This window comes from Xenopus laevis, chromosome 2L, assembly GCF_017654675.1.
Source record: "Xenopus laevis strain J_2021 chromosome 2L, Xenopus_laevis_v10.1, whole genome shotgun sequence".
Classification (NCBI taxonomy): domain Eukaryota; kingdom Metazoa; phylum Chordata; class Amphibia; order Anura; family Pipidae; genus Xenopus; species Xenopus laevis.
The window spans coordinates 28354067-28378280 of record NC_054373.1 but is presented as its reverse complement, the minus strand read 5'-3'; the positions used below and the strand labels follow the sequence as shown (position 1 = coordinate 28378280).

At 40.5% G+C, this 24214-nt stretch overlaps 1 protein-coding gene across 6 annotated transcripts; it reads left to right on the top strand.

Moving 5' to 3' along the window:
• The first annotated feature begins 15963 nt into the window (after positions 1-15963).
• On the top strand, positions 15964-24148 carry piga.L (phosphatidylinositol glycan anchor biosynthesis class A L homeolog). Of its 6 annotated transcripts, none has more exons than XM_018246027.2 (6): positions 15964-16023; positions 17918-18647; positions 19722-19854; positions 20507-20639; positions 21691-21897; positions 23335-24148. In XM_018246027.2, the coding sequence occupies exons 2-6, from the start codon at positions 17948-17950 to the stop codon at positions 23632-23634; spliced, it is 1473 nt and encodes a 490-aa protein (XP_018101516.1). In that variant the 5' UTR covers positions 15964-16023; positions 17918-17947; the 3' UTR covers positions 23635-24148. The 6 variants fall into 6 exon arrangements, with proteins under 6 accessions (XP_018101516.1, XP_018101518.1, XP_018101513.1 ...); XM_018246029.2 differs by lacking the exon at positions 15964-16023 and adding an exon at positions 16030-16457 and having other exon boundaries at positions 21691-21849; XM_018246024.2 differs by lacking the exon at positions 15964-16023 and adding an exon at positions 16030-16457.
• The last annotated feature ends 66 nt before the right edge of the window (positions 24149-24214 follow it).

The window sequence follows — 24214 nt, the reverse complement described above, 5'->3', positions numbered from 1 at the left end:
AAGAGCCGAAGTCCCGAAGCCGCAAAAAGACAGGAAAAGTCCTGAAAAAGCGAAGTCCCGAAGCCGCGAAAAGACCCAAAGTTGAAGTCCTGAAGCCATGAGTTCAGTTCTACTAAACACCAATGTGGTTTTTATTTTATTAGACCCCTGGCCACCAACGTATTATTTTAGTACTCTATAGGCCCCTGTCACCAATATTTTAAAAACAAATAATCTCTGGGGCCCCAATGTTTTTTTGAATTTATGAACGTATGGGGGGCCTTGTCGCCAATGTTTTTTTTTTAAAAAAAACATTTATGGGGGTGCCCTGGCGCTAACGTTTTTTTTAACTAATGAGGGTCCTGACCAGCAATGATTTTTTAAAATTTTTTTATTGTTTATATTCAAAAAAAACTTTTATGGGGGGCCCTGGCACAAATGTTTTTTTTTTAATTTATAGGGGGGCCCTGGTCACCAATTTTTTTTAAATTTGTGTGTGGGGAGGTTTTACTGTTTTTAGTGCTGATTTTGTGTGGTCTTTAAACTGTGGTGCGGGTGTGCTCTGGGGTGGGGCTTGGGTGGGGTTTGGAGGCCAGGGTGGGCAGGGTCCAGAAAAGTTTTTTGTACGGGGTGTGTGTGCGTGTGTGTGTGTACAGGTATGGGACCTCATCCGGAGGTAATGAATCTTTCCGTAATTTGGATCTTCATACCTAAAGTCTACTAGAAAATCTTGTAAACATCAAATAAACCCAATAAACTGGTTTTGCTTCCAATAAGGATTAATTATATCTTAGTTTGGATCAAGTACAAGCTACTGTTTGATTATTACAGAGAAAAAGGAAGTTTTATTTTACGATTATAACGGATTCTATAGGAGACAGACTTTCCATAATTCCGATCTTTCAGAATTACGGATTTCCAGATAACGTATACCATTCCCACACCACCAAACTGTGTAGCATGTGATGTCATAGCCCTACTACATCATTAGACTGCACCAGACATCACCAGTTGGCCCCTGAAGTCACAAATCCATCCCCAACACCAGTCTGCCCCTAGATACCACAGACCAGTTACACTTTATCCAGCTACTTCTGCCACCAAAGGTACCACACTAGCTCCATTTTGGATACAGACATGCAGCAATTCTTCTACCTGCAAAGCATGAAACAAAGTTCAAAACATGGTGGATTGCAGCCCTTTTTTCGGACTTGCGCTGCAGGTAGGGACCTCCTTTCTACTTTCTCTTTTACCACACTAAACCTATTATCTCTGTATTTATACTTTTTTTATTGTTACTTCCTGTGTGTACTTTGTGTACACATTGTGTACTTTTAAACAGCACGACATATCCTTGCAGAGATATATAAATAAAGACATACATAAATACATATGTTTTTAATAGAGATGTAACACCAACAACAATTGGAGTAATTAGATACAGAATAACCATACATTTTGCAATAAGATGTTATTTGTGGTGTGTTCTACCTCTGGCCACTAGAAGGCTTCCGTTGATATGAACTGTTTCTGCTGTTCTTGCTGTTACACCACTTTGTCTGTCCAGGAACTGAAAATTCAGCCATGAGGCTCAACTGCTGGCTACTACAAGCTCTCTGGATAAAAGTCTGAAATTCTGATCAGCATGAGTTTACAGAATAACACAACATTGGCCAAAATATACATACATATACACAAATCCCGAAAAATTGTATTCAGACCATTCCTCTGTGAAATATGACATGCAAAACTACTGACCCCTTGTGGCTAATCTAAAACTTGCATGAACTGTGAAGAGACTCAGTAGGCATCAACACAAGGTAGATATAATAATATAGTGAATAAAGTACCCCCTCTTGTAAAATATAAGGATATTATAAGTTACCGAGGAGTTTCATGACCATATAAAAACACGAGGCCGAAGGCCGAGTGTTTTTATACAGGTCATGGAACTCCGAGGTAACTTCTAATATCCTCATATTTTACAACTGGGGGTACTTTATTAATTATAATACACAAATTTTAGTGAGTCATGTGACAGAAATTACATCACTACTCACCGTTTATAACTGATGACATCACTACTCACCGTTTATAAGGATATAATTTACAATATATTCATGGCTTTTGTGTATTATATATATATATTCAGGTGATCCCACTGGTGTCTAATAAAAGGGCAGCCAAGTTTGGGAGTTTTACTTTGAAAGCAGCAAGTAAGTTGCAGGTAAAACGTATTCGTCCCTTTTATAAAATGTATAATTAAGCAATTGAATTCTTAATGAATCAGATGAAAATTGAGCATAGGACTGGCCAGATATGGGATGACTTTGACGTAGTTGGCCAGCTTAAATATATTGCAATATATGGACAAACAATCCCTGTGTTGTTTAAAGGGTAAGGCATTTTTCAGTAGCAGTATGCACAAAATGTCTATGTCTTAAATATATTGATAATGGGTTGAGTGCAGAGGAATCTTGTATTTGTCTATATATATATATATATATATATATATATATATATATATATATATATATATATATATATATATATATATATATATATATATATACTATATATATGCCAACAATGTGCCTGTCAGTGCAGCTAAACATAGAACTGTAAGTCAGTGGATCTATGGGGGGTTATTTATTTAGGTTCGAGCAGGCCGGGGCCTAGGGCGGCAGAAAATTAGGGGCGGCTTTTTGGGGAGTGGTGTATCCCCACTTTACCGGCTCATACACACATGCACGCATGTGCACGCGGGTGGGGGTATTGCAAGTGGGACTGCGCGACTGGACCGTGTGGCCTAGGGCCGCCCGCCTGAGAAATCCAGCCCTGGGTTTGAGTTATGTTTTCCTTAAATATTTGAGTTTTCAAGGTTATTTTGTGGCCAAAAACCACATTTTCAGGTTAAAAGAAAATTTTAATTTGTCAGCTTTTTAAAAAAATTATATCTATTATATTTTATTATACCCCAACCCTGGAAATAGCTCAATTCCAAAAATACACCATCTAAAACCTGTCAAGGACATGTAGGAGTTAATGGCAGACGTCCCTTGAACCATTTGCAGATGTTAATAGCCTCCATGATGTTTGTGTTTTTTAGATGGTTTTTGCCAAAAACTCGATTAATTTGAGTTTTCTAGTTTCGCAACTTGAACTCGCTGATTCAAGTTTTTTCTTAAATAAGAAACAATTTGAGTTGTGAGTTCATTCATGGTATAAAAAAAATCTAACATTCAACCTTTCATAAATAACCCCCCCAAGTGTATTGTGCCCTAGAGCTCAAGAAGTAACAAGACTACAGAAGTTCAAAACTATATAAATAAAGTATGTTTAGCAGAAGCTTATGTTGAACAAGTCCTGCAGTGAGTTGGGTACCCGTGGATTACCCGCAAAAAAATCTGGTATTCTGCAGAATGAGGGTAGGATTTTCAGGTGTGGGTATAGATGTGGGTCGAGGGTTGCGGGTCATCTAAATTTATTATGCTATGTTCAGTGGCGTAACTAGATGTTGCTGGGCCCCACAGCAAATTAATTTTAGGGCCCCCAACATATCCAGTGTTTGTCCTGTTTTACCAATATATGTTCAAATTGCTCATCAATGAGAGCTTCATGGGGCCCCCTGTACCTCCTGGGCCCCCTGCAGCCGCAGGGTCTGTTTCCTCTATAGTTACGCCCCTGGCTATGTTATATTGTCTATATTTTAGTCCTTTTAAAATGTTACAAAACTTGTTTCTGTCCCCGCCCACTCTTGATGATGTCACGTCCGTTTTTTAGCAAAATCACTTCCTGTTTGATGTTGGTCAGCGGGTTGTGGGTTGGGTTGCAGATAAGGCAGTTGCGAGTCTGGGTGGGGTAGTGGATCATAGTGGTTAAATATGCGGGTTGCGCTTCGGGTCGCGGGCTGCGGGTTTCGAGTTTGGGTCCGGGTCTTAGAAATTGGTTCTGCGCAGGACTCTAGAACAAATGATTTATAAAATTATTTTCCCTTCTCTCTTATATCACAGATGTAAAAAAACAAATTACCACAAAAATAGTGTAACACAAAGGGGTGTGGAAAGGGTTACATACATCTTCAGTGTGAATGCAGATACACAGAGCAGAGCAGAGATCAGCCTGCAAACACGGGCATTTTTGTACCAATCGCTTCTCGTTCCACTCAGGTCAAAGCTGTACTTTTCAGTGCAGCTACACAGAGATTTGGAAGAGAGTGAATGCACCTGCCAAACAAAACACTGGCAGTGGAGCCAACACCCCATCTGACCATGGTCTAAAGCAGGGATCCCCAACCTTTTGAACCCGTGAACAACATTTAGAAGTAAAAGAAGTTGGGGAGCAACACTAGCATGAAAAATTTTCTTGGGGTGCCAAATAAGTGCTGTGATTGGCCATTTGGTAGCCCCTATGTGGATTGTCAACCTACATTGAGGTTCTGTTTGGCAATACATCTGGTTTTTATACAACCAAAACTTGCCTCCAAGCCCAGAATTCAAAAATAAGCACCTACTTTGAGGCCACTGGGAGCAACATCCAAGGGGTTGGAGAGTAACATGTTGCTCACAAGCTACTGGTTGGGGACCACTGGTCTAAAGCAATGATTGGAGATCATGTAATTGGAGAAATGATCATTTGTATCTAAGATAAGAAATCCTCACACAGGCTAGTGCCACAAGAGGGCTGAAAACAGCCTACTGAAATATGCAGGATGAAAATCAGCCCTTGCTCAGACAGCATCCTCCTCTTCTGTTCGTATCCAAAACAATTGTGGCGACTTGAAGGTGACACATTTAGCTGATTTTGGGGTGAAAATACAAAGTCTTGTGGTTCTTCTCTGACATCAGCCTAGTGTTCCCATTCCAAAGCCGACACAATGGTTCTGGACGCAAACAGAAGAGGAGGCTACTGCCCATATAATATATCAAATATCTAATATATCATAGTCTTTTGTATAATTGCACATTTCTTTGCGAATAAGTTTACTAATCCATCTTCAACAGCTTAATTATGAATGTTTAGTTGACCAAAAATTGTTTTGTTTTTGTTGGGTTATATATTTTTGGATTTTGGAATAGACTGGCATAAGGAGCTTTGTAAGCAATTAGTAATACAAAAGATCCCAACATAACGTCAGAATCTTGACTGATGTTGATTTATCTGGTTATGTTAAGTTTGCCAGATTTCTAGGTCACAGATTCCCTTGCACTATATTCAACAAGTCCTCCATCAGAGGCATAAGGTGTTAAATTGTTGATTTTTCATAAACAGTACATTCAGGGGCAGATTTATCAACGTTCGAATTTAAAAGTGAAAAAAATGTCGAAATTCGTCCGTCGAATAGGGTAGTCCGACATTCGAATTCGAAGGATTTTTAAGATAGTACGATCGTACTTTAATCGTATGATCGTACAATTTTACAAAAAAATCCTTTGACTTCTCAAAACTTAGCCAAATACTGGCTATAGGTTCTAGGAGGTCCCCATAGGCTAACATTGCAATTCAGCAGGTTTAAGGTGGCAAAGTGGCGAAGTCGACGTTTTTTTAAAGAGACAGTACTTCGATTTTCGAATGGTCGGTGAAGTATTTTTAATTTGAATCGAAGTCGAATCTAGCCTATTCGATGGTCGAAGTACCCAAAAGTTACTTCGAAATTCAAAGTTTTTTAATTCGAAAATTCACTTCAACCCTTAGTAAATTGGGCCCCTCAAACAATACAAGGTTAGTTCACTTTTCACCAACTTCTGTTCCACTGGAGGTTTTATATTTGACAACAGCCTGTTGTCTATTTGTGTTAGAATATTCCCTGCAAACTATTATTCCTTGCTTTAGCAGCCAACTAATGGCTGCACAAACTGTAGTTAAATCCACCTGATTGATAGCTATTTGAATTTAAGGGGGTTATTTATCAAAAATCGAATACATTCGAATGTACTCACAACTCGAATGGGAGGTTATTTATGAAAAAACTTGAACGTCTAATATTCGACCGAATAGTCTTGACCCAAATATTCTAATTGAGTTTGAATCTAATTGGAATCTAGTTTTCCTTCGTAAAAAAAAAACTTGAATGTCAGGAAGGCAATTAACATATTCAAATGGTTCAACAGACCTCTGCCATTGACTTGTAAATGAACTCAGCAGGTTTTAGGTGGCAAATATTCAAATTAGAACCTATTCCATGGTCGAGCAGTGAAAAATCTCACATTCAAGTTTAAAGTTGGTGCTTTTAAATTCAAATTTATCATTTGAACCTTAATAAATCTGCCCCTAATTGTTTGGGATACGACTGTAAATCAGAAAGAATCAAGCAGAGACAGCCAATAGCTAAGATGGGTTTAATAAAAATCGTCAAAGAGGGTTAATGTTGATGGGAAAATATCATGCAAATATAAAAGCAAACCAGCAAAACATGAACCCCTGCAGATGAGATGCAGTTTAGCAGTGCAGAAGATTACTTTAAGACTGAACTGCTTTCTTGCTATATGAGAGGTTGTGAATTTTTATTCGCAAAAATTACTGTTCACGCATAGCTAGCACACACACAACGCTCCCACCCATCTCATTTGCTTGCCATTTGTGAATATTTGAAGCATTAATAAAATATCAAGACCCGTGCGCTACTACCCACCTCTGGTGCATGTGCCATGTGTTCTGCCCTTATACTTGGCAGAGGAAAGGAGACCGGGCAGCATTTAGCAGCTTGTTAAAGCAGATCAAAGGGCCACAGTTCAAACAACAAAAGGCAGAAAAGGTTTTTAAAGAGAAGTAAATCCCGAGAGTAGAAAATGTGTCACACTGAGTTCTTGTGAATTTCTCTAGAAAGAGAAATGGTTCCCTCAGGGATTAACTATTGATTTGCCCTCTTTCATTGTGTTCATTGTGATAAATAAAACAGCAATCAAACAAGTGGGATACATTCTATTCTAGAGCTCATGGCCCCTTGATGTGCATGTGTCGTGTTCTACACTGATGTATTGGCAATAACCTGGCCCATGGTGTTATTCTGTGCTCTTATAGGGTCTCTCATTATTTATTGATGATCAGTGTTTCATTATGCATCAGCAGTGGGAATTATATTGTAGCTGCTTTGTTCACACTGGATGAGAAATCCTGGTGTTTTAAGCACATTTCATCTCTGAGGATAAGAGTTTATTGCAACTGCTCTGCTTCAGCAAGTCTTGGAGAGCCATGCCGTTAAAGCCATCTGAGGTGAATTCAGGTGGACCACCGGATCGTGTGATAGCAGATCTTCCAGAACTGTAAGGAGGAATGTTTGTCAGCAGCCAGGCTGACCGATGTGCCTGTTACCCTCGCTTGTTCTCTGTACTTTCCCTTTATCTTTTCAGATCAGTTCTTATTTGTCTGGGAATTGCACAGACCTTCTACTCACAGGTAAATCCCAAGTGCCGCCAGCTACATGGATATGGAGACCCATGCCAGGACTGACGGGATAATGTGACTGATAAAATAAGGATCTCCATGCCTGAGCTCACTGCAGGAATATTATGGGCACATAGTGTGGGTGTAACCGAAATCCCACAATGAAGAGATTCTATTAAATAGGTAATACATGTTAAAGAGGCAATATACAGTATAATTTTTAATAAACTATGTTGTAAAGCTCTTCCAGTAGAGAAGTAGTGCCACATACAACTGCTGGTGTCATTGATATAAACACTGTCTTGTAAAAGCTGCCCCTTGTTCCAATAAAATAGAAGAGCCTTAGGGTAGAACTACACAGCCTATTTTCGGTGCGCGTCCATCCTTTCCGACGTGATGAAGCACAGGCGTCACGTCGGATGCACAGAATCTAATGTAAGTAATACAAATGTCGCACGTAGAAGCTGATTTCATCCGACGCAACTGTCGGAAGAAGACGCAACATGCAGCTTTCACATCAGACAGTCGTGTCGGATTAAATCAGCTTCTATGTGCGACATTTGTATTACTTACCTAGGGGCCAATGATCGGATCCTAACCATGGGTAACGGGCGGTCGGATCGCGGGACCACATCAACGATCAAGATCTGGCTGACTTTCACACAGATTAAGATCGGGGAAGCCCGTCGGAGGGCCCCATACACGGGCCAATAAGCTGCCGACTCGGTGTGTATGGCCACCTTTAGCCACATAATGTTGTAGGACCCACACCCAAAACATACGCTCGTCTTCTCGCTCTGTATACTACTTGAGTACGCGCTTCTGGTTCCAAAACAGGGAATCTAGTGGAGGAGTTTAGTTCTGACCCACAATCCAACCCTAAACCTCAATGGTTTCCAAAATTTCAATCTGAACCTGCCCAACCAGTGGTTAACCCAGTGGTCATTACAGGTTTTGGGTCAAGCTGTACATATCTAATGAATTTATACTATGGATGATTTTCCAGTGAGTCTATTTCTGCTCTATGTTTGTGCCGCTGTTTGGATCGCACAACTTTTATTAGCTGAAACCTTGATGTATGCTGCTGCCTGCTCTCTGCCATGCTCTTATCTGAGACACTGTCTGAACATAAATAACCACTTCCAATTATCCCAACATGCCCACATGGTGCCACCAATAAAGACAATAACTGGGGAGAACAATCCTGCCAACATTTGTTGGACAACTTTAGAACAACACATGGGGGGTTATTTATTAAACCTTTATTACATTTTTCTGGGAGGGCTTTTTGGGGCAAAACTCGAGTTTTTCGATGAGAAAAAATACTCGAATTCGAGATTTATTATCCCCCGATGCTGCAAAAAGCCCAAATTTGAAAATCTGCCATTTCAGACCTGTCGAAGTCCTGTATAAGTTAATGGTAAAGGCACTTATCCCAAATTGAATTTATCAGGGTCGTGTGATTAGCCCGAAAATCCTACCTTTTGTGGGTTTTCGGGCAAAAACCTGAAGAAAATCGAGAGATTCAGGAAAAATGGCAGAAAAATTCAACATCGCCATTTTACTTAAAGGAGAATACAACAAATTTTGGAGAATTGAGTTCTCAGTGGTGAAAATTCTCTTTGAATTGGAGTAAATTCCCATCTGTTATCCAGGTGAAATTTCTCCAGTGAATATTCTCCAATTTACTAAGAGCACAAAAACAAATTTTCGACCAAGAGAAAGTTCTCCAGGAACAGGCTGGTGAACTACCATTGTAAAAGATAGAGCAGCCGCTTTTAAATCTCACTATCAATATCACTCTTTCCATGTAATTTTATCCATGGTGCATGGTTCTCTAGACGGATTTTGCCCACTTCTATTGGCTACTTCACCGCATTTCTTTTCAAAAGGTGTACTGTACTTCCTTTTTTTTAGTAAATATGAGATGTGTTGTGAAAATTCACATGGCGAATTGAGGTGAACTTCGAGAAAATGTAGTAAATGTGCCCCAATGTATTAGTTGCTACTCTACAAGTGACTTTGTGGTTGAATGTGTGCCATTTTGTGCTTGAGCACATGGTAATCCTCTGTTACTTCTAATATCATAATCCTTTACATATATATTATTACATTATTTACTGTATTTTTGTCTGATTATATTCTATACCTTTCACAGACCATCAATAAAGTCCACTCACAACTGGGCTCCATTTGGTAATCATTTTATATCTGTTCTGTTATTGTTGCAAAGCTCTGCTTCTACTGCTTTACATGTATAAAAACATTTAAACACAGGAAAAAAAGGCAGAATTTAAATAGAAACCTGCCACATTAAACAGCTGTTGTGTATACAGCAAGCAGACTCTATCTGACAATACCAGTTAGTGAGCGATGCTTATGAAGCAGTAGAACAGCTGTAGAATTAATTTAACGGTGCAGAAATGATATTTAGAATCAGTCAGTAGAACGGGCATGAAGATATTGTACAACAAAGCTTGGGATCCTGACTCGGAGCTTAGGGATAGGGACCTCTAGGATATTTGCTGTGTGTGTGCGGATCTTGTCTTTTTTGATCTGTGTCACTGGGAAGTGTTACCACATCCAATCATTAAAGGTCAAGTTTGATAACCAAGGACACGTTGTGTAATATTTGTTCTCTAAACAAACGCACAATAAAAAATATACATTTCTCATTGCCTTACATACCGTAGGGGATCCACTCAGCTCAGAAACACATGTGACTTATCAAGAGTTTTATCTTGGGGAAAAAGATATTTACTATTCCTATTATTTTATTTGATTGGGTTTAGCAGTTCATAACTGAGCAAACAAAAGACTCATCCCTGAGATCCCCATTGGCTTAGTTGTGCTGAACTGTGAGCCGTCTCATCTGAGACCTCATGCAGTATCTGTTGCCTTACACTGTGGGATATTGTGGATTTTTCTATGGCGTTGAAGAGGTTCCATAGGAACTGCATCAGTTTTTGCCAAAGAACCAATGCGTCCATGTTCCTTCTCCATAACATATCCCTGTAAGTTTTGGGAATGATTGCAATACAATAATTGCATTAATATAATCACAATGTTCTGGTCTTAATGGCACCACTGGACAATATAAACTTCAATAAACTACAGGGACTGAAAAAAAATAAATGCAAGAGGCAGAGCTTTTCCTGTAAATCCTGGGACATGGTACTTTTCCATCTAAGCACGGCTCACTTGCAGACTTTCTCCTGGGCACCATATTAATGCACCACAGATCCATAGAGATTCTCATACGTGTTCTAAATACCAAATGAATTGCACATAAATAGTTATTGGTGGAATCTTTTCTAAATAACACTTATAGGACAAAAACAGACAAGACCATAGATTTCATTTGCATGCATTAAGCCTTTTAGCCTGTTTACCTATAGGCATAAACTCTGATTTCTAAACTATTTTCTATTTAGGCTTTTTCATTGTATGGGCAAGGCTGCCCAGCACTAGACAAGCAGCACAAATGGGTTCCTCTGGGCATTTTTATGGACCAGAGCTGCTGCAAATCTCGGACTACTTTGTGTGACATAATAATTTAAAGGAAAACTACACCCCCAAACAATGTAGGTCTCTATAAAAAGATATTGCATAAAACAGCTCATATGTAAAATCCTGCTTCATGTAAATAAACCATTTTCATAATAATATACTTTTCTAGTAGTATGTGCCATTGGGTAATCATAAATAGAAAAAATTAGGGCCGCCACCTGGGATCGTAGGATTCACTGTACTGTATGTTAGGTCACATGAGCCAATTAACAGACAGAGTTGTGTCTTTTGCTTCCACACTTCTTCCTGTTACAGTTAGAGTTGTAGTATTTCTGGTCAGGTGATCTCTGAGGCAGCACACAGACCATCACAAAATGGTGGCTCAAGGCAAGAGATGTAAAAGGGCAATATTTACTTAAATATATATTCCAGTTTGGTAAGATTCTTTAATATGCCACTTAATATGATATGAACTATCTGTTGCTTAAGTGTTCATTTTGGGGGTATAGTTTTCCTTTAACACTTTGCCCCCAGTCTGTGGTAACATGGATATCTGACTCAATATGGGAATCAGACTTTAGACAGCACAAAGTTTAGGGGGCAGATTTATCAAGGGTTGAATTTCGAAGTGGAAAATACTTAAAAATTCGACCATCGAATAGAATCCTTCGACATTCGATGTCGGAGGATTTTATTCATCATACGATTGTATTCCGATCGTACTTCAAATCGTACGATTCGAACGATTTTATCGTACGATTTTCCTTCGCAACCCAAAAACTTTGAAATATGCTCTGGCAGGTCCCCATAGGCTAACATACCACTTTGGCAGGTTTAAGTTGGCGAAGTATTGAAGTCGAAGTTTTTTTTAAAGAGACAGGAGTACCCTATTCGATGGTCGAAGTATCCAAAAAATTACTTTGAATTTTTTTACTTCGAAAATTCCCTCGAATTCACCTCGACCCTTGATAAATTTGCCCCTAGGTGTTGGCTCCTCATAGGGTGGTATTTATTTATTTTTTTTGAAGATACTCGCAAGGGAATTACTGTAGTTAAAGTGGACCTGTCACCCAGACACAAAAATCTGTATAATAAAAGTCCTTTTCAAATTAAACATGAAATCTAAATTATTTTTTTCTATTAAAGCATTCATAGCTGTTGTAAACTCATTTAAAAATCTCAGCTGTCAATCAAATATTGATTGCCCCTCCTCTATGCCTTAGGCATAGAGGCAGGGCAGCCAATTACTTTCACTTTCCATTCAGCACTTCCTAGATGTCACTGCTCTCCCCACATTCCCCCGTTCTCTTCACTGTTTAATTGTGTAGCCAGGGCATGGGGATGGACATCAGGTCCCCCATTCTGGTGCACAAACAAGATTCTGAGATGATGCAAGGCTTGTCTTAATAACAGTGTCCACAAAATAGCTCCTGCCTTGCTATAATTATGAATTCCCAGACTGATAGAAACAAGATTCAAATAATTTATACGGTGTAATTAAAGTAAATTTTTCTTGACTAATGTGATAAAATAGGATTTTGAATATATTTTTTGGGTGATGGGTCCCCTTTACTTTTCCTTATGTATCTTTAGTATAGTTTTGCTGTTTGGTGCTTTGGTATAGAAAGATATATTTTACTTTTTTTGATCCATCAGAATATGTACTTTTCAAAAATATATGGTGTTCTGGGGGCTTTTTACAGTTTGGGGGTCTTACAACACATAACGCAAAGTCGGGGTACTGTTTTTAGCAGCTTAGTTGGCTAGTGTGAAAATTCATATGCATGTTTTTCATTTGGGGTCCGTACACACCACATACTTTGGTAAATCTATGCATATTGGGCATCAAGCTATTCATTAGACCTCTGACATCCATATTTAGGGTTAATTTTTTTTGTACGTAAAACATTGTGTGCGAAAAATGCGGCAAACTGCAACATTTTTAGGCAATTTTCAGAAATGTTGTAAAAACCTTTAAGTTTAGAAAAGCTTTGCAGTTTGGTAGTTTGGTGTAGAAAGACGTCTTTATCTTTGTTGGATTCGTCAGAATGTGCACTTTCCAAAAACATATGGTTTTGGGGGGTCTTTGCTGTTAGGAGGGTCTTGAGGCACATAATATGAAGTCAAGGGTCTATGTTCACAGAAGGCGAATCGGCAGCGGAGAAAACTCATATGCACTATTTTTATTTGGGGTCCGCACATGCCAGCTGCCTTGGTATATCAATGCATATTGGGCATCAAACTGTTCAGTAGACCCTTGGCATCAATATTTATGTTATTTTACAATTGTATGCAAGAAATTGGGTGAGATAAATGCAGCCAATTGCAATATTTTTAGGCGATTTTCAAAAATGTAAAAACCGTTGCTTTTATTGCCAAATTTAGGAAAGACTTGCGACTTGGTACTTTGGAGTACAAAGACATTCATACCCAATTTGGGTTTGTGGGAATGTGTACTTTCCGAAAATATATGGTTTTCTGGGGCGAACTTACTTTTTTCTACCTTTACCCCCCAAAACGATGTAAATGTGTCTTCTTTTGGGGCCCCTATATGCCACGTGCTTGGGTACACCTATACATATTGGGCATCAAACTGTTCAGAGGATCCTAAAATTTCATATTTGGCCTGATTTCTCTTGATACCTAAAAGTATGTGGGTAATACGATGCCGCAGGGTAGAAATATTGAGGTGATTTTTGGAAATGTCGCTAAAATCACCAAATTTAGGAATGTTTTGTGACTTGGTACTTTGTAGTACAAAGACATGCATACCCAATTTAGATTCGTGGGAATGTGTACTTTCCGAAAATATATGGTTTTCTGGGGTGAACTTATTTTTTTCTATCTTTGCCCCCCCCAAAACAATGTAAATGTGATTTTGCAGTATCTGAAATGACAGACCATATGAGGGGTCTTCCTTTTGGGGCCCCTGTATGCCACGTGCTTGGGTACACCTATACATATTGGGCATCAAACTGTTCAGAGGACCCTAGGCTTTCATATTTGGGGTCATTTGTCTTGATACCTAAAAGTATGTGGGAAATATGATGCTGCAGGTTAGAAATTTTGAGGTGATTATTGGAAATGTCGCTAAAATCACCAAATTTAGGAATGTTTTGTGACTTGGTACTTTGTAGTTCAAAGACATGCATACCCAATTTAAATTCGTGGGAATGTGTACTTTCCGAAAATATATGGTTTTCTGGGGTGAACTTAGTTTTTTCTATCTTTGCCCCCCCCAAAAAAATGTAAATGTGTTGATTTTGCAGTACCTGAAATGACAGACCATATGGGGGTCTTCCTTTTGGGGCCCCTGTATGCCACGTGCTTGGGTACACCTATACATATTGGGCATCAAACTGTTCAGAGGACCCTAGGCTTTCATATTTGGGGTCATTTGTCTTGATACCTAAAAGTATATGGGTAATACAATGCTGTAGGATAGAAATTTTAAGGTGATTTTTGAAAATGTCACCAAAATCACCAAATTTAGGAATGGTTTGCGGCTTGGTACTTTGTAGTACAAAGACATGCATACCCAATTTAGATTCGTGAGAATGTGTACTTTCCGAAAATATATGATTTTCTGGGGTGAACTTACCTTTTTCTACTTTTGCCCCCCCCCCCCCAAACTATGTAAATGTGTTGATTTTGTGTTGATTTTGGGGTGTCTTCATTTTTGGGCCCCTATATGTCACGTGCTTGGGTACACCTATACATATTGGGAATCAAACTGTTCAGGGGACCCCAGGCTTTCATATTTGGGGTTATTTATATTGATACATAATAGTATGTTGGAAATACAATGTTGCAGGGTAGAAATTTTGAGGTGATTTTAGAAAATGGCACCAAAATTGCCAAATGTAGGAATGGTTTGCGGCTTGCTGCTTTGGAGTAGAAAGACATGCATACCCAATTTGGATTCGGGGGAATGTGTACTTTCCGAAAATATATGGTTTTCTGGGGTGAGCATACTTTTTTCTAACTTTGTCCCCCCCCCAAACTATGTAAATGTGTTGATTTTGCAGTATCTGGAATTACAGAACTGATAGCTCAAATGGGGTGTCTACATTTTAGGGCCCCTATATACCACATGTTTGGGTACACCTATATTGGGCATCAAACTGTTCAATGGACCCCAGGCTTTTATATTTGGGGTGTTTTACATTGATACCTAATGATGTGTGGGAGATATGATGCTGTAGAGTGGAAGCTTTGAGGTCATTTTTTTAAAAAATTCACCAATTTCTATAAAACATTATAACTTTAGGAAACAATTGCAACTTGGTAGTTTGGAGTACAAAGATATTTCTACCCATTTTTGATTCACCAGAATCTGTTCTTTCTAGTAATGGGTAGTTTTCTAGGGTAAACCTACTGTTAGCGGAATGTTTGGCCTTGAAATCAGAAGTATGCCGTTTAGGGAGCGGTGCTTTGGAAATTTGGTAGTGTACTGCTTGTAGATTTTGAGCTATAATGTGAGAAATATCCATAAAACTATATATATTTGGTATTGCCGCGTTCAGGAGACATAGACCTTTCCAAATCGGCTGTGTTCTCGTACATAAAATAAATGATCTTTCTGATATATGCGATTGTTCTTTGTGAAACGTGATTTTTTTTCACTTTATTAGACACTTAGAAGCCTATATTTTTTTTACAGAAGTAGAATTACACCAACATTCTTGCATATTTTGAAAAGTTCAGGTTGTCCTGAAAAAAAACCAATATATTGTTTTGCTGGGTAAACTAAAAGACCGCCCCAGGAAAGGCCCTTAAACTGAAAGAGTGCAAAATATCTAAAAACTGCTTGGCAGTAGATGTTCGCATCTAGGACAAAACGGCTGGCAGGGAAAGGGTTAATTTCAGTAGGAATTAGGGATGCAGCGAAATCCAGGATTGAGTTCGGTATTCGGCCATTTTCAGCAGGATTCCGATTCAGCTGAATATTTGTTCCTGGCCGAACCGGATCTGAATCTTTAAAATCATGTGACTTGTCGTCACAAAACAAGGAAGTAATAAAAAAAAAAATATTCACTGATTTGAATATGCAAATTAGGGTTCAGTTTCGGTTTGGGATTCGCAGAATCTTTCACAAAGGATCGGGGTTCAGCCGAATCCAAAATAGTGGGTTAGGTGCATCCCTAGTAGGTAAGTCCTTTCTTGTGGCCATTCTGAGAGCCCCTAACTCCTCCTCAACATCCAAGTCCCAGCACTACACTGATAAAGGACAGCGTCTCAGTCGCAGTTTGTTGCTGCGACACTTTATTACTCATTCCCCAGAGTTGAGACCTTCCCAGTGTTGTGGCGCTGGCAGGTTGGAGGGAGAGTTCCCAGTCCCACAGACACAGCGAATGACAATACAAACGCCTCATTCAGGAACAAAAAAGACTGGAAGCCCTGGGCCGCCCCGGGGACAAGGCGTTACTTTGCTGCCTTTACGACACTGGCGCTGCTTTCCGGGATAGTGACGTGGAACGTCAACAGTGTAACATGGCTGAGCCCGAGGAAATGTCGCCTCTCTCTTCGCCTTCTCTTCCGCTGTCTTCTCCAGGAGCCGGGGAAGAGGAGGAGCCGGATAGCTGGTGAGAGCCTGTAGTTGTACAGGGGTAGAGAGACACTATACGGGCCATATGGTGCGGCCCGTATATTCCTGCCGCCTGGGGGAGGGGGAGCAGGCACTTTCTATACGGAACATCTGGAGCTCCCGCTAATGAGACACGTGACATGTGCAAGGTCCCTAAATGGCGCTGTCAGTACAGACGCTGCTCCGACCCCAGGGAGAGTCAGGGGGAGGCAGAGGGGATCCCGGGTGCAGTTAAGGAAGTTTTGGGGGGTCGCATGTAGCAGGGACAGTAGTTAGGGGCAGAGGTAACAAGGGGACAAGCAGACATTACATTGTAAATCAATGGAGACTTATTCATCACTTGGTGTCACTCACCTTATAAAGGACAAAATGAAAGGTGAGCAGCAGCAGCAGCAGGTATGGCTTGTGTATTAGCACATAGGGCAGCGGGGAGTTGATCAGGGTGCAGGGAGTCATTACCTGTATCTGACAGTTATAAGAAGCAAAAAGGTAATCATGGGGATACAGAGAATGACAGGTATCTGGTGAATTTCAGCTCTTAGCTTCAGGCTGGCTGGGTTTGCTGGGATTTTTTAATAAATATCATTCGTAGTTATAGGGACCTATTTATTAAACCTCAAGGACAGGACTATGAGAAATGTATTGGTGCAGTGGCTCACCAGTGAGAGTATAACCAGCATTTACATGGGTTGTCACAGACTAGGCAACTGTATATGGAACGCATTTTAGGACACCCTGCAGCGGAATACCTGTCCTTCATGCGATGTCCTATGCCTTTGGAATGGCGCATCAGTTGCTTTTACCGTCACTCATCGTCCAAATCTGCAGTCACACCTCCGTCCTCTACCCTCCCTTCTCAGCTGTCAGTCATACGAACTCCGCCCTCAGTCCTCCACCCTCAGTCTTCCACCCTCAGCCCTCCATCCTCCACCCTCAGTCCTCTGCCTTCCACCCGCAATTCTCTACTTTCGGCCCTCGCTCACCACTTTAGAAACTTAGGACAAGACTGTCGGCTGAAAAGAGAGATCTGAGGGTGGAGGGCTGAGCAGGGAGGGAAGAGGGCAGAAGGAAGAGGACTGAGGGCAGAAGGTGGAAGGCTGAGGTCGGAGTTTGTATGACTGACGGCTCAGAAGGGAGGGTAGAGGGCAGAGGTGTGATTGCAGATTTGGACGATGAGTGACGGTAACAGCAACCGATGCGATATTCCGAAGGCAGAACATCGCAGGAAGGACTTGTATTTCGCTGCAGGATGTCCTAAAATGCGTTCCGTAACTACTTTTTATCGCTGGTCTGTTATCATAAGTTCTAACAAGAACAATTGCAATTCAGTGTACTGACAAGTTCATTTTTAGGTTTCTATCTTATTTTATGAGTAGTAAAGTCCATTGTATGCTTTGAAAAGCTAAGTGCATATTCTTTAATATGATTTTACAATTTTATTTTATTTTTGTTTTACAGAATTTTGAATTCCCCAGTTGAGTGTTGGCCATGGGTTACAGGAGACTCTGCTCTTGCACTAGCCCCTACAATACTGCTGCATGTGCTTGCCATGGCACCCATAGGTTCCACAGCATTTGTATGGTCTCAGACTTTTTTTATCCGAACGTGGGAGGAGTGGAAAGTCACATTTATCAGCTGTCACAGTGCCTGATTGAAAGAGGACACAAAGTTATCATTGTCACTCATGCTTACGGGGACAGGAAAGGTATTCGCTACCTCACCAATGGTCTGAAAGTTTATTACTTACCGTTGAAGGTCATGTACAACCAGTCCACAGCAACAACACTACTGCACAGCCTTCCACTCCTCAGGTTTATATTTGTAAGGGAACGTGTCTCTGTCATTCATTCCCACAGCTCCTTCTCGGCTATGGCCCATGATGCTCTCTTCCATGCCAAGACCATGGGACTGCATACAGTTTTCACAGACCACTCTCTTTTTGGATTCGCTGATGTCAGCTCGGTGCTCACCAACAAACTTCTCACCGTGTCTCTATGCGACACCAGTCACATCATCTGCGTTTCTTACACTAGCAAAGAAAACACTGTTCTCCGAGCAGCTCTGAATCCTGAAATTGTGTCTGTCATCCCAAATGCTATTGACCCCACAGACTTTAATCCAGACCCCAAAAAAAGAGACAGGAGCAGAATTACCGTTGTTGTAGTTAGCAGACTCGTTTACAGAAAGGGTGAGTAATTACCATTTTAAATTCTTTATTAAATTATCATATGTAAGTATGAAATAGATGTTATACCTGTATTTGTTTCTGGGCACCCTAATGCAGCGGTCCCCTTTTTTGGCCCGGGGAGAGGGGGTCGGCGTCCAATTCGGCGCACATCGTTAATTGTCCCCTAGGCTCGGCAGCCCAATTCAATTTTCCTCGGCCCGGCGGTTGTGGACCCCTGCCCTATTGCTTCAGTAATTCTGTGTTCACACTGGTAACCAAGTTATTAAAGGGGAACTCTGGCTTCCAAACCAATATTTGATAAAGAGGCCCACAAAAACCCCTAATATATCCATTACAGTTACCCGTTTATTCAAAAAGTATGAATAAATGACATTTTCTATGCTGAAATCCAGCTGGTTAACAGTTCTTTTCTTTCTGCATCATTTGAAATCCTGGCAGGGAAGGAGGGACTAAACACTGATTTTACAAATTCTAACTTCTCCACAGCTTACAGACAGCATGCAGGAACTACATAACCCACAATGCGTTGCACTGAGATGTTCCTTTCCTTATTGAAATCACGTGTGCAGGGAATTGTGGGGTTTGGAGGACAGATGGCTGTTGATACAAAGTAACAGTAGTCAGCCAGCTCAGCAAAGTAGTCAGACACATCAGCAGGGGGCTAGGCTCAGGGAACTCTTCCAAACCATTAAAAAACATGAAAAAGTCTGCATATTTTTAAATTTATGTATATTGCAAAATTGCTTGAAATTATGTTTACTTTTCAAAAAGTTAAGGTAATGTTTGTGTGGAGTTCCCTTTTAATCTCATTCTGGAGAGGAAGATTAGAAAATCCCATTGTATGAGGACCACATTGGCACAGTGATATGCCCCTCTCCCAATTTATGCTGCAGCACTACGAAAAGTGTTTATTTGTGCCAAAGACCTGGCAACGTTTTGTGCGCCTGCCCTTTATCAAGCCTCTGACCTCTGTTTGTGTGGATGCTTGGGGGGCTACCAATTACACCCAACTTCAGGTTGCTTCTATGTACTCATGGGAAGCAGAATACAGTTCTTGTTTTCTCTTTGCTGCAGGAATTGATTTGCTGGGCGGTATCATTCCTGAAATGTGTCAGAGATACCCGAATCTCCATTTCATTATCGGGGGAGAGGGTCCAAAACGAATCATTTTAGAAGAGGTACGAGAAAGGTACCAACTCCATGACAGGTACTGTACTGGAATAATCTTCATCTCTTAACGTACTCCCAATGTGTCTTTAGACTCACCTCCCAAATGTGCAGATCTGCAATAGAAGCTCCATTATCTAAATCTCCGTTTCATAAGACAAAGCCCTCCGCTGCTGCCCTTCTTATGTTTTGTGGTTCTTTATACACAATGCAATGGCTTAGGGTGCAGTAAACACACATGCACTGCTGGTTTCATTTTAACCTTTAAAGAAGAAGGAAAGCTACTGAGGCAGATTTTTGGCAATAGATTAGCCACAATAGTCCTTTAATATGCTTTACCATACCTGAGTAAACAGCTCTAGAACCTGTTTAGGATAGCAGCTGCCATATTAGCTTGGTGTGACATCAAGCTCACTCATAGCTCTGGGCTCAGATTACAGCAGGGAGGGGAGGAGGGACAGGCAATATTTGATTGACAGCTGAGATTTTTAAATGAGTTAACAACAGCTATGAATGCTTTTTAAAAAAAGAATTTGCATTTCATGTTTAATTTGAAAAGGACTTTTATTATACAGCTTTTTATGTCTGGGTGACAGGTCCACTTTTAAAATGACAGTGAAGGTTCAATACCCAATACAGAGGAGTATAGTGTTTATTTTCCTGACATTTTGTTAAATTTCTGTTGCTTTTAGGGTGAGACTTTTGGGAGCCCTGGAGCATCAGCAGGTGCGCAATGTCCTGGTGCAAGGGGATATCTTTTTGAACACGTCTTTAACTGAGGCCTTTTGCATGGCCATTGTGGAAGGTGCCAGCTGTGGATTACAGGTACATCTGAATGGCTTAATGTTACCAATCGCTGTTACCAACCTTAATAAGGATTTATAATATTATACCTTCTTTTTTTAGTTGTTGGAGGGCTGACTAATTTAGTAAAAACAAAAATTGACCCATTTTCTACATCTTACTTGAAATTTATCTGAAGGTGAACTATTTTAAATACTACCATCACCTGATCTGAGAGAAGGGTGTCAGAGAAAATATGCTTACATGGACTGGTTGGGGATAAGCTGTTGGAAATCGCCTCCATGGCTTTTACACTTCCTTGTTGTTAAAACCCTGTCTCTTTAACTTCACCAAATCATTAGAGGCTTAGTAAACTGAGCTGCCTACATCAAGTAAAACATGAACTGGTAGTTCCAGATTTTTTTACAACAGTGAAGCAACAGCCTGTTTGTATTGGCCAGTAGGTATTATAATTTAGTTATAATAAACTGACGGTTGAAACATTCTATGTGGATTTTTTTTCTTTACCTTATACCTTTCTATCCACTACATATAGAACTTGTTTTTTCAAAAATCTAGAAATTACACAATATCCCATAGCTTTGAATATTAACGGGGTGGTTCATCTTTCAGTTAACTTAAAAGGTGCTGAATGGCTAATTCTAAGCAACTTTTCATTTTTTCTTTTTTAGGGTTAGGCCACACGCCTTGTCTTTGCGAAGACCAATCTCCCCAAATGCCTTCCCTGACCCTGTGCCGGCTAAAATCAAAAAACGCTAGCGCTAATCACATGCGGCGGTGGCGACTTCGGAAGTCTTCGCGTTTTTTCATCTTAGCCGGCACAGCGTCAGGGAAGGCGTTTTGGGAGATTGGTCGCCGCAAAGACGAGGCGATTAGTCGCCAGTTGACCAAATCTCCCCAAAACGCTCAGTGTGGCCTGACCCTTATAGTTTTTAATTATTCATGTCTCTCTCCTATTCATATTCCAGTCTCTTATTTAAATCAGTGCATGGTTGCTAGGTTAATTTGGACCCTAGCAATCCGATTGCTGAACAACACATTTTTCACAAGTCAATATTATTTCCTCTAACAGGTGGTGAGCACAAGAGTGGGTGGAATTCCTGAGGTGTTGCCTGAGAATTTCATTATCCTTTGTGAGCCGTCGGTGAAGTCTCTGTGCGGTGGCTTAGAGCAAGCGATTAACAGGTTGCTGGCAGGGAAATTGCCGAGCCCCGAAACAATCCACAGAACAGTGAGCAAATTTTATACATGGAGAGATGTGGCTGAGAGAACTGAAAAAGTATGTTTAAGCTGTCTTGGTGAAACTATTGATGGGAAAATAGTGACTTGAGCCTGAATGTCTTTATTTTTCATGCTGTTTTTTCTGTAGTCTCTGGAGCTGACTGTTATTATCATTGAATCATTTCCATGAGTTCCCTACCCTACCACTGACATTAATATCATATGGTCATTTTTTCAGATGCCTGCCTGTATGTGTTTGGACTCACACCAAACACAGGGGGCAGCATATCAAATACCAGTAGGGTTGCCACCTTTTCTTGAAAAAAATACCGGCCTTCCTATATATTTAGCTTTTTTTCCTATTGGGATCAACCATCATTTTTACCAGTCAGGCCGGTTAAATACCGGCCAGGTGGCAACCCTAAATACCAGGCAGATAGTGATCTGGTTTGAATCAAACCCCAGTGCTATGAGGCTACAAATCACTGTGCAGCCATGTACTACTCCTTTAATCTTCCTGGAACCCACACAGATTACAACTCTGTATTTAGAGTGCACCCTATTATTATGAAGCCTATTTTGGGTAATAGAAGATGTAGTTCCCCCTTGTTGCTGATATTAACCCTTAGGAGCATTCCCCACCCCTGGACTTAACACAAGCAAAAGAAGGTTTAGCTCAGTATGTGGTTGGGTCATGTATGACCACTTTAAGGCTGACCATACATATGGATATTGCCAAACGAGTGGATCTCTCCCTGATATGCCCACCTTGAGGAGAAACGAGGATAAAACCGGTCGGGCAGATCAAGGACGGCATCAACGAACTGATGCGTCCTTGATCCAATGGGATTTTTAAGCCCGGTCGATCAACGTCTGGCCGTCTTTCGGCCAGACGTTGGCTAGATATCGATTGAGGAAGCTCGTCAGAGGGCCCCATACACTGCCCAATAAACTGCCTACTGTCAGCATCTTATATCTGCCCATGTATGGGGGCCTTTAGCCTAATATGCCCACCCATAGACAAGATTACTTGGGTACTTTTCGACTTTTGCTACTGCAATATCTTTTAGAAGGTATTTCAGCTTTGCAGATAATGCTCTTTCACTAAAGGCCCTCATACACAGACAGATACAAGCTACCGACAGATTAAGTTGGCAGCTTATTGGGCAGTGTATGGGGCCCTCCAACAGGCTTCACCAATCAATATCTGTCTGAAAGTCTGCCAGATGTCGATCGGGCGCATTTAAAATTCCTGTTGGATCTAGGACCGCATCTTTCATTGATATGGTTCTCGATCTGCCCGCCCTTATTATTCTAGTTGTGATCCAGTTGTTGGGCCTTAGGGCCCACGATCGGATCAGCCCAATATCGCCCACATCAAGTTGGGTATATTGGAGAGAGGTCCGTTTCGTTTGGTGACATCTCCCTATGTTTAAGGATTCCGTTGTTGAAGATTCTGTAAGATCACTTTCCCATGATATCTGGCTTTTTGCAGGTATACGATCGAGTGGCTCAGGAAGAAGTACTACCAATGGATCAGAGGCTTGAGCGTCTTGTAACACACTGTGGAGTCGTAATTGGCTGTATTTTTGCCCTTTTTGCCATTGTAAGCTTCCTGCTGCTGAACTTTCTCAGATGGATGACTCCAGATTCTTCTATTGATATTGCTGTAGATGCAACAGGGCCAAATGGTGCTTGGTCAAGACCGTATTCTGTGGAAAAGAAGCGTGACCTCACCAGACAGAGGGACACCAATGTCTGTAAAGAAACGCCTGGCCTTTCTGTGGAGCATTGATATACTTGGAGAACTGGACTGGATCATAGTCCGTTTTAATCCACTTCTTACTGTTTTTTTTTTATCTATGAAATGAAAACTTTTCACATACAGTATTCTTCAGTAAGCAATGCTGCCTATTGCAATCCAAAGATTGCCATTTTGGACCATTTCTAATCGCTTCATTTCTACATTTTAAAGGTAACATTATGTGGAGGTCCCTGCAAGCCTGCTTGAGTTTCTACCTACAACATCAGCAGGGTTGATCTTTGGGTAATGTAGAAGCCCCATGGGGAGAAAATGTTGGCAATACTAAAAAAACATGGTTGATATTTTAATATATACCTCGGCAGTGGCCTTTAAGCTGTATTCCAATTTAGTGCTGCATATCGACAACTGGAAGCTAACTGGCTGATGCTTGGCTGGAGTCCAACTAGAGCTGAAGGGATTGTGCTTTGCATTTAAACGGGTTGTTCATCTTCCAACACTTTTTTCAGTTTAGTTGTTTTCAGAAAATAAAGACTTTTTCCAATTACTTTTATTTTTATGCGTGACTGTTTTTCTAATATTGAAGTGTAAAATGTCATTTTTTTTTTAGCTT

Bases quoted from the DNA above. Each gene is read 5' to 3' on its own strand.
- piga.L (XM_018246027.2), top strand. From the start codon at position 17,948: ATGGGTTACAGGAGACTCTGCTCTTGCACTAGCCCCTACAATACTGCT. The intron at 18,648-19,721 runs GTGAGTAATTAC...TCTTTGCTGCAG, and splicing joins CAGACTCGTTTACAGAAAGG to GAATTGATTTGCTGGGCGGT. The intron at 21,898-23,334 runs GTATGTTTAAGC...GGCTTTTTGCAG, and splicing joins TGGCTGAGAGAACTGAAAAA to GTATACGATCGAGTGGCTCA.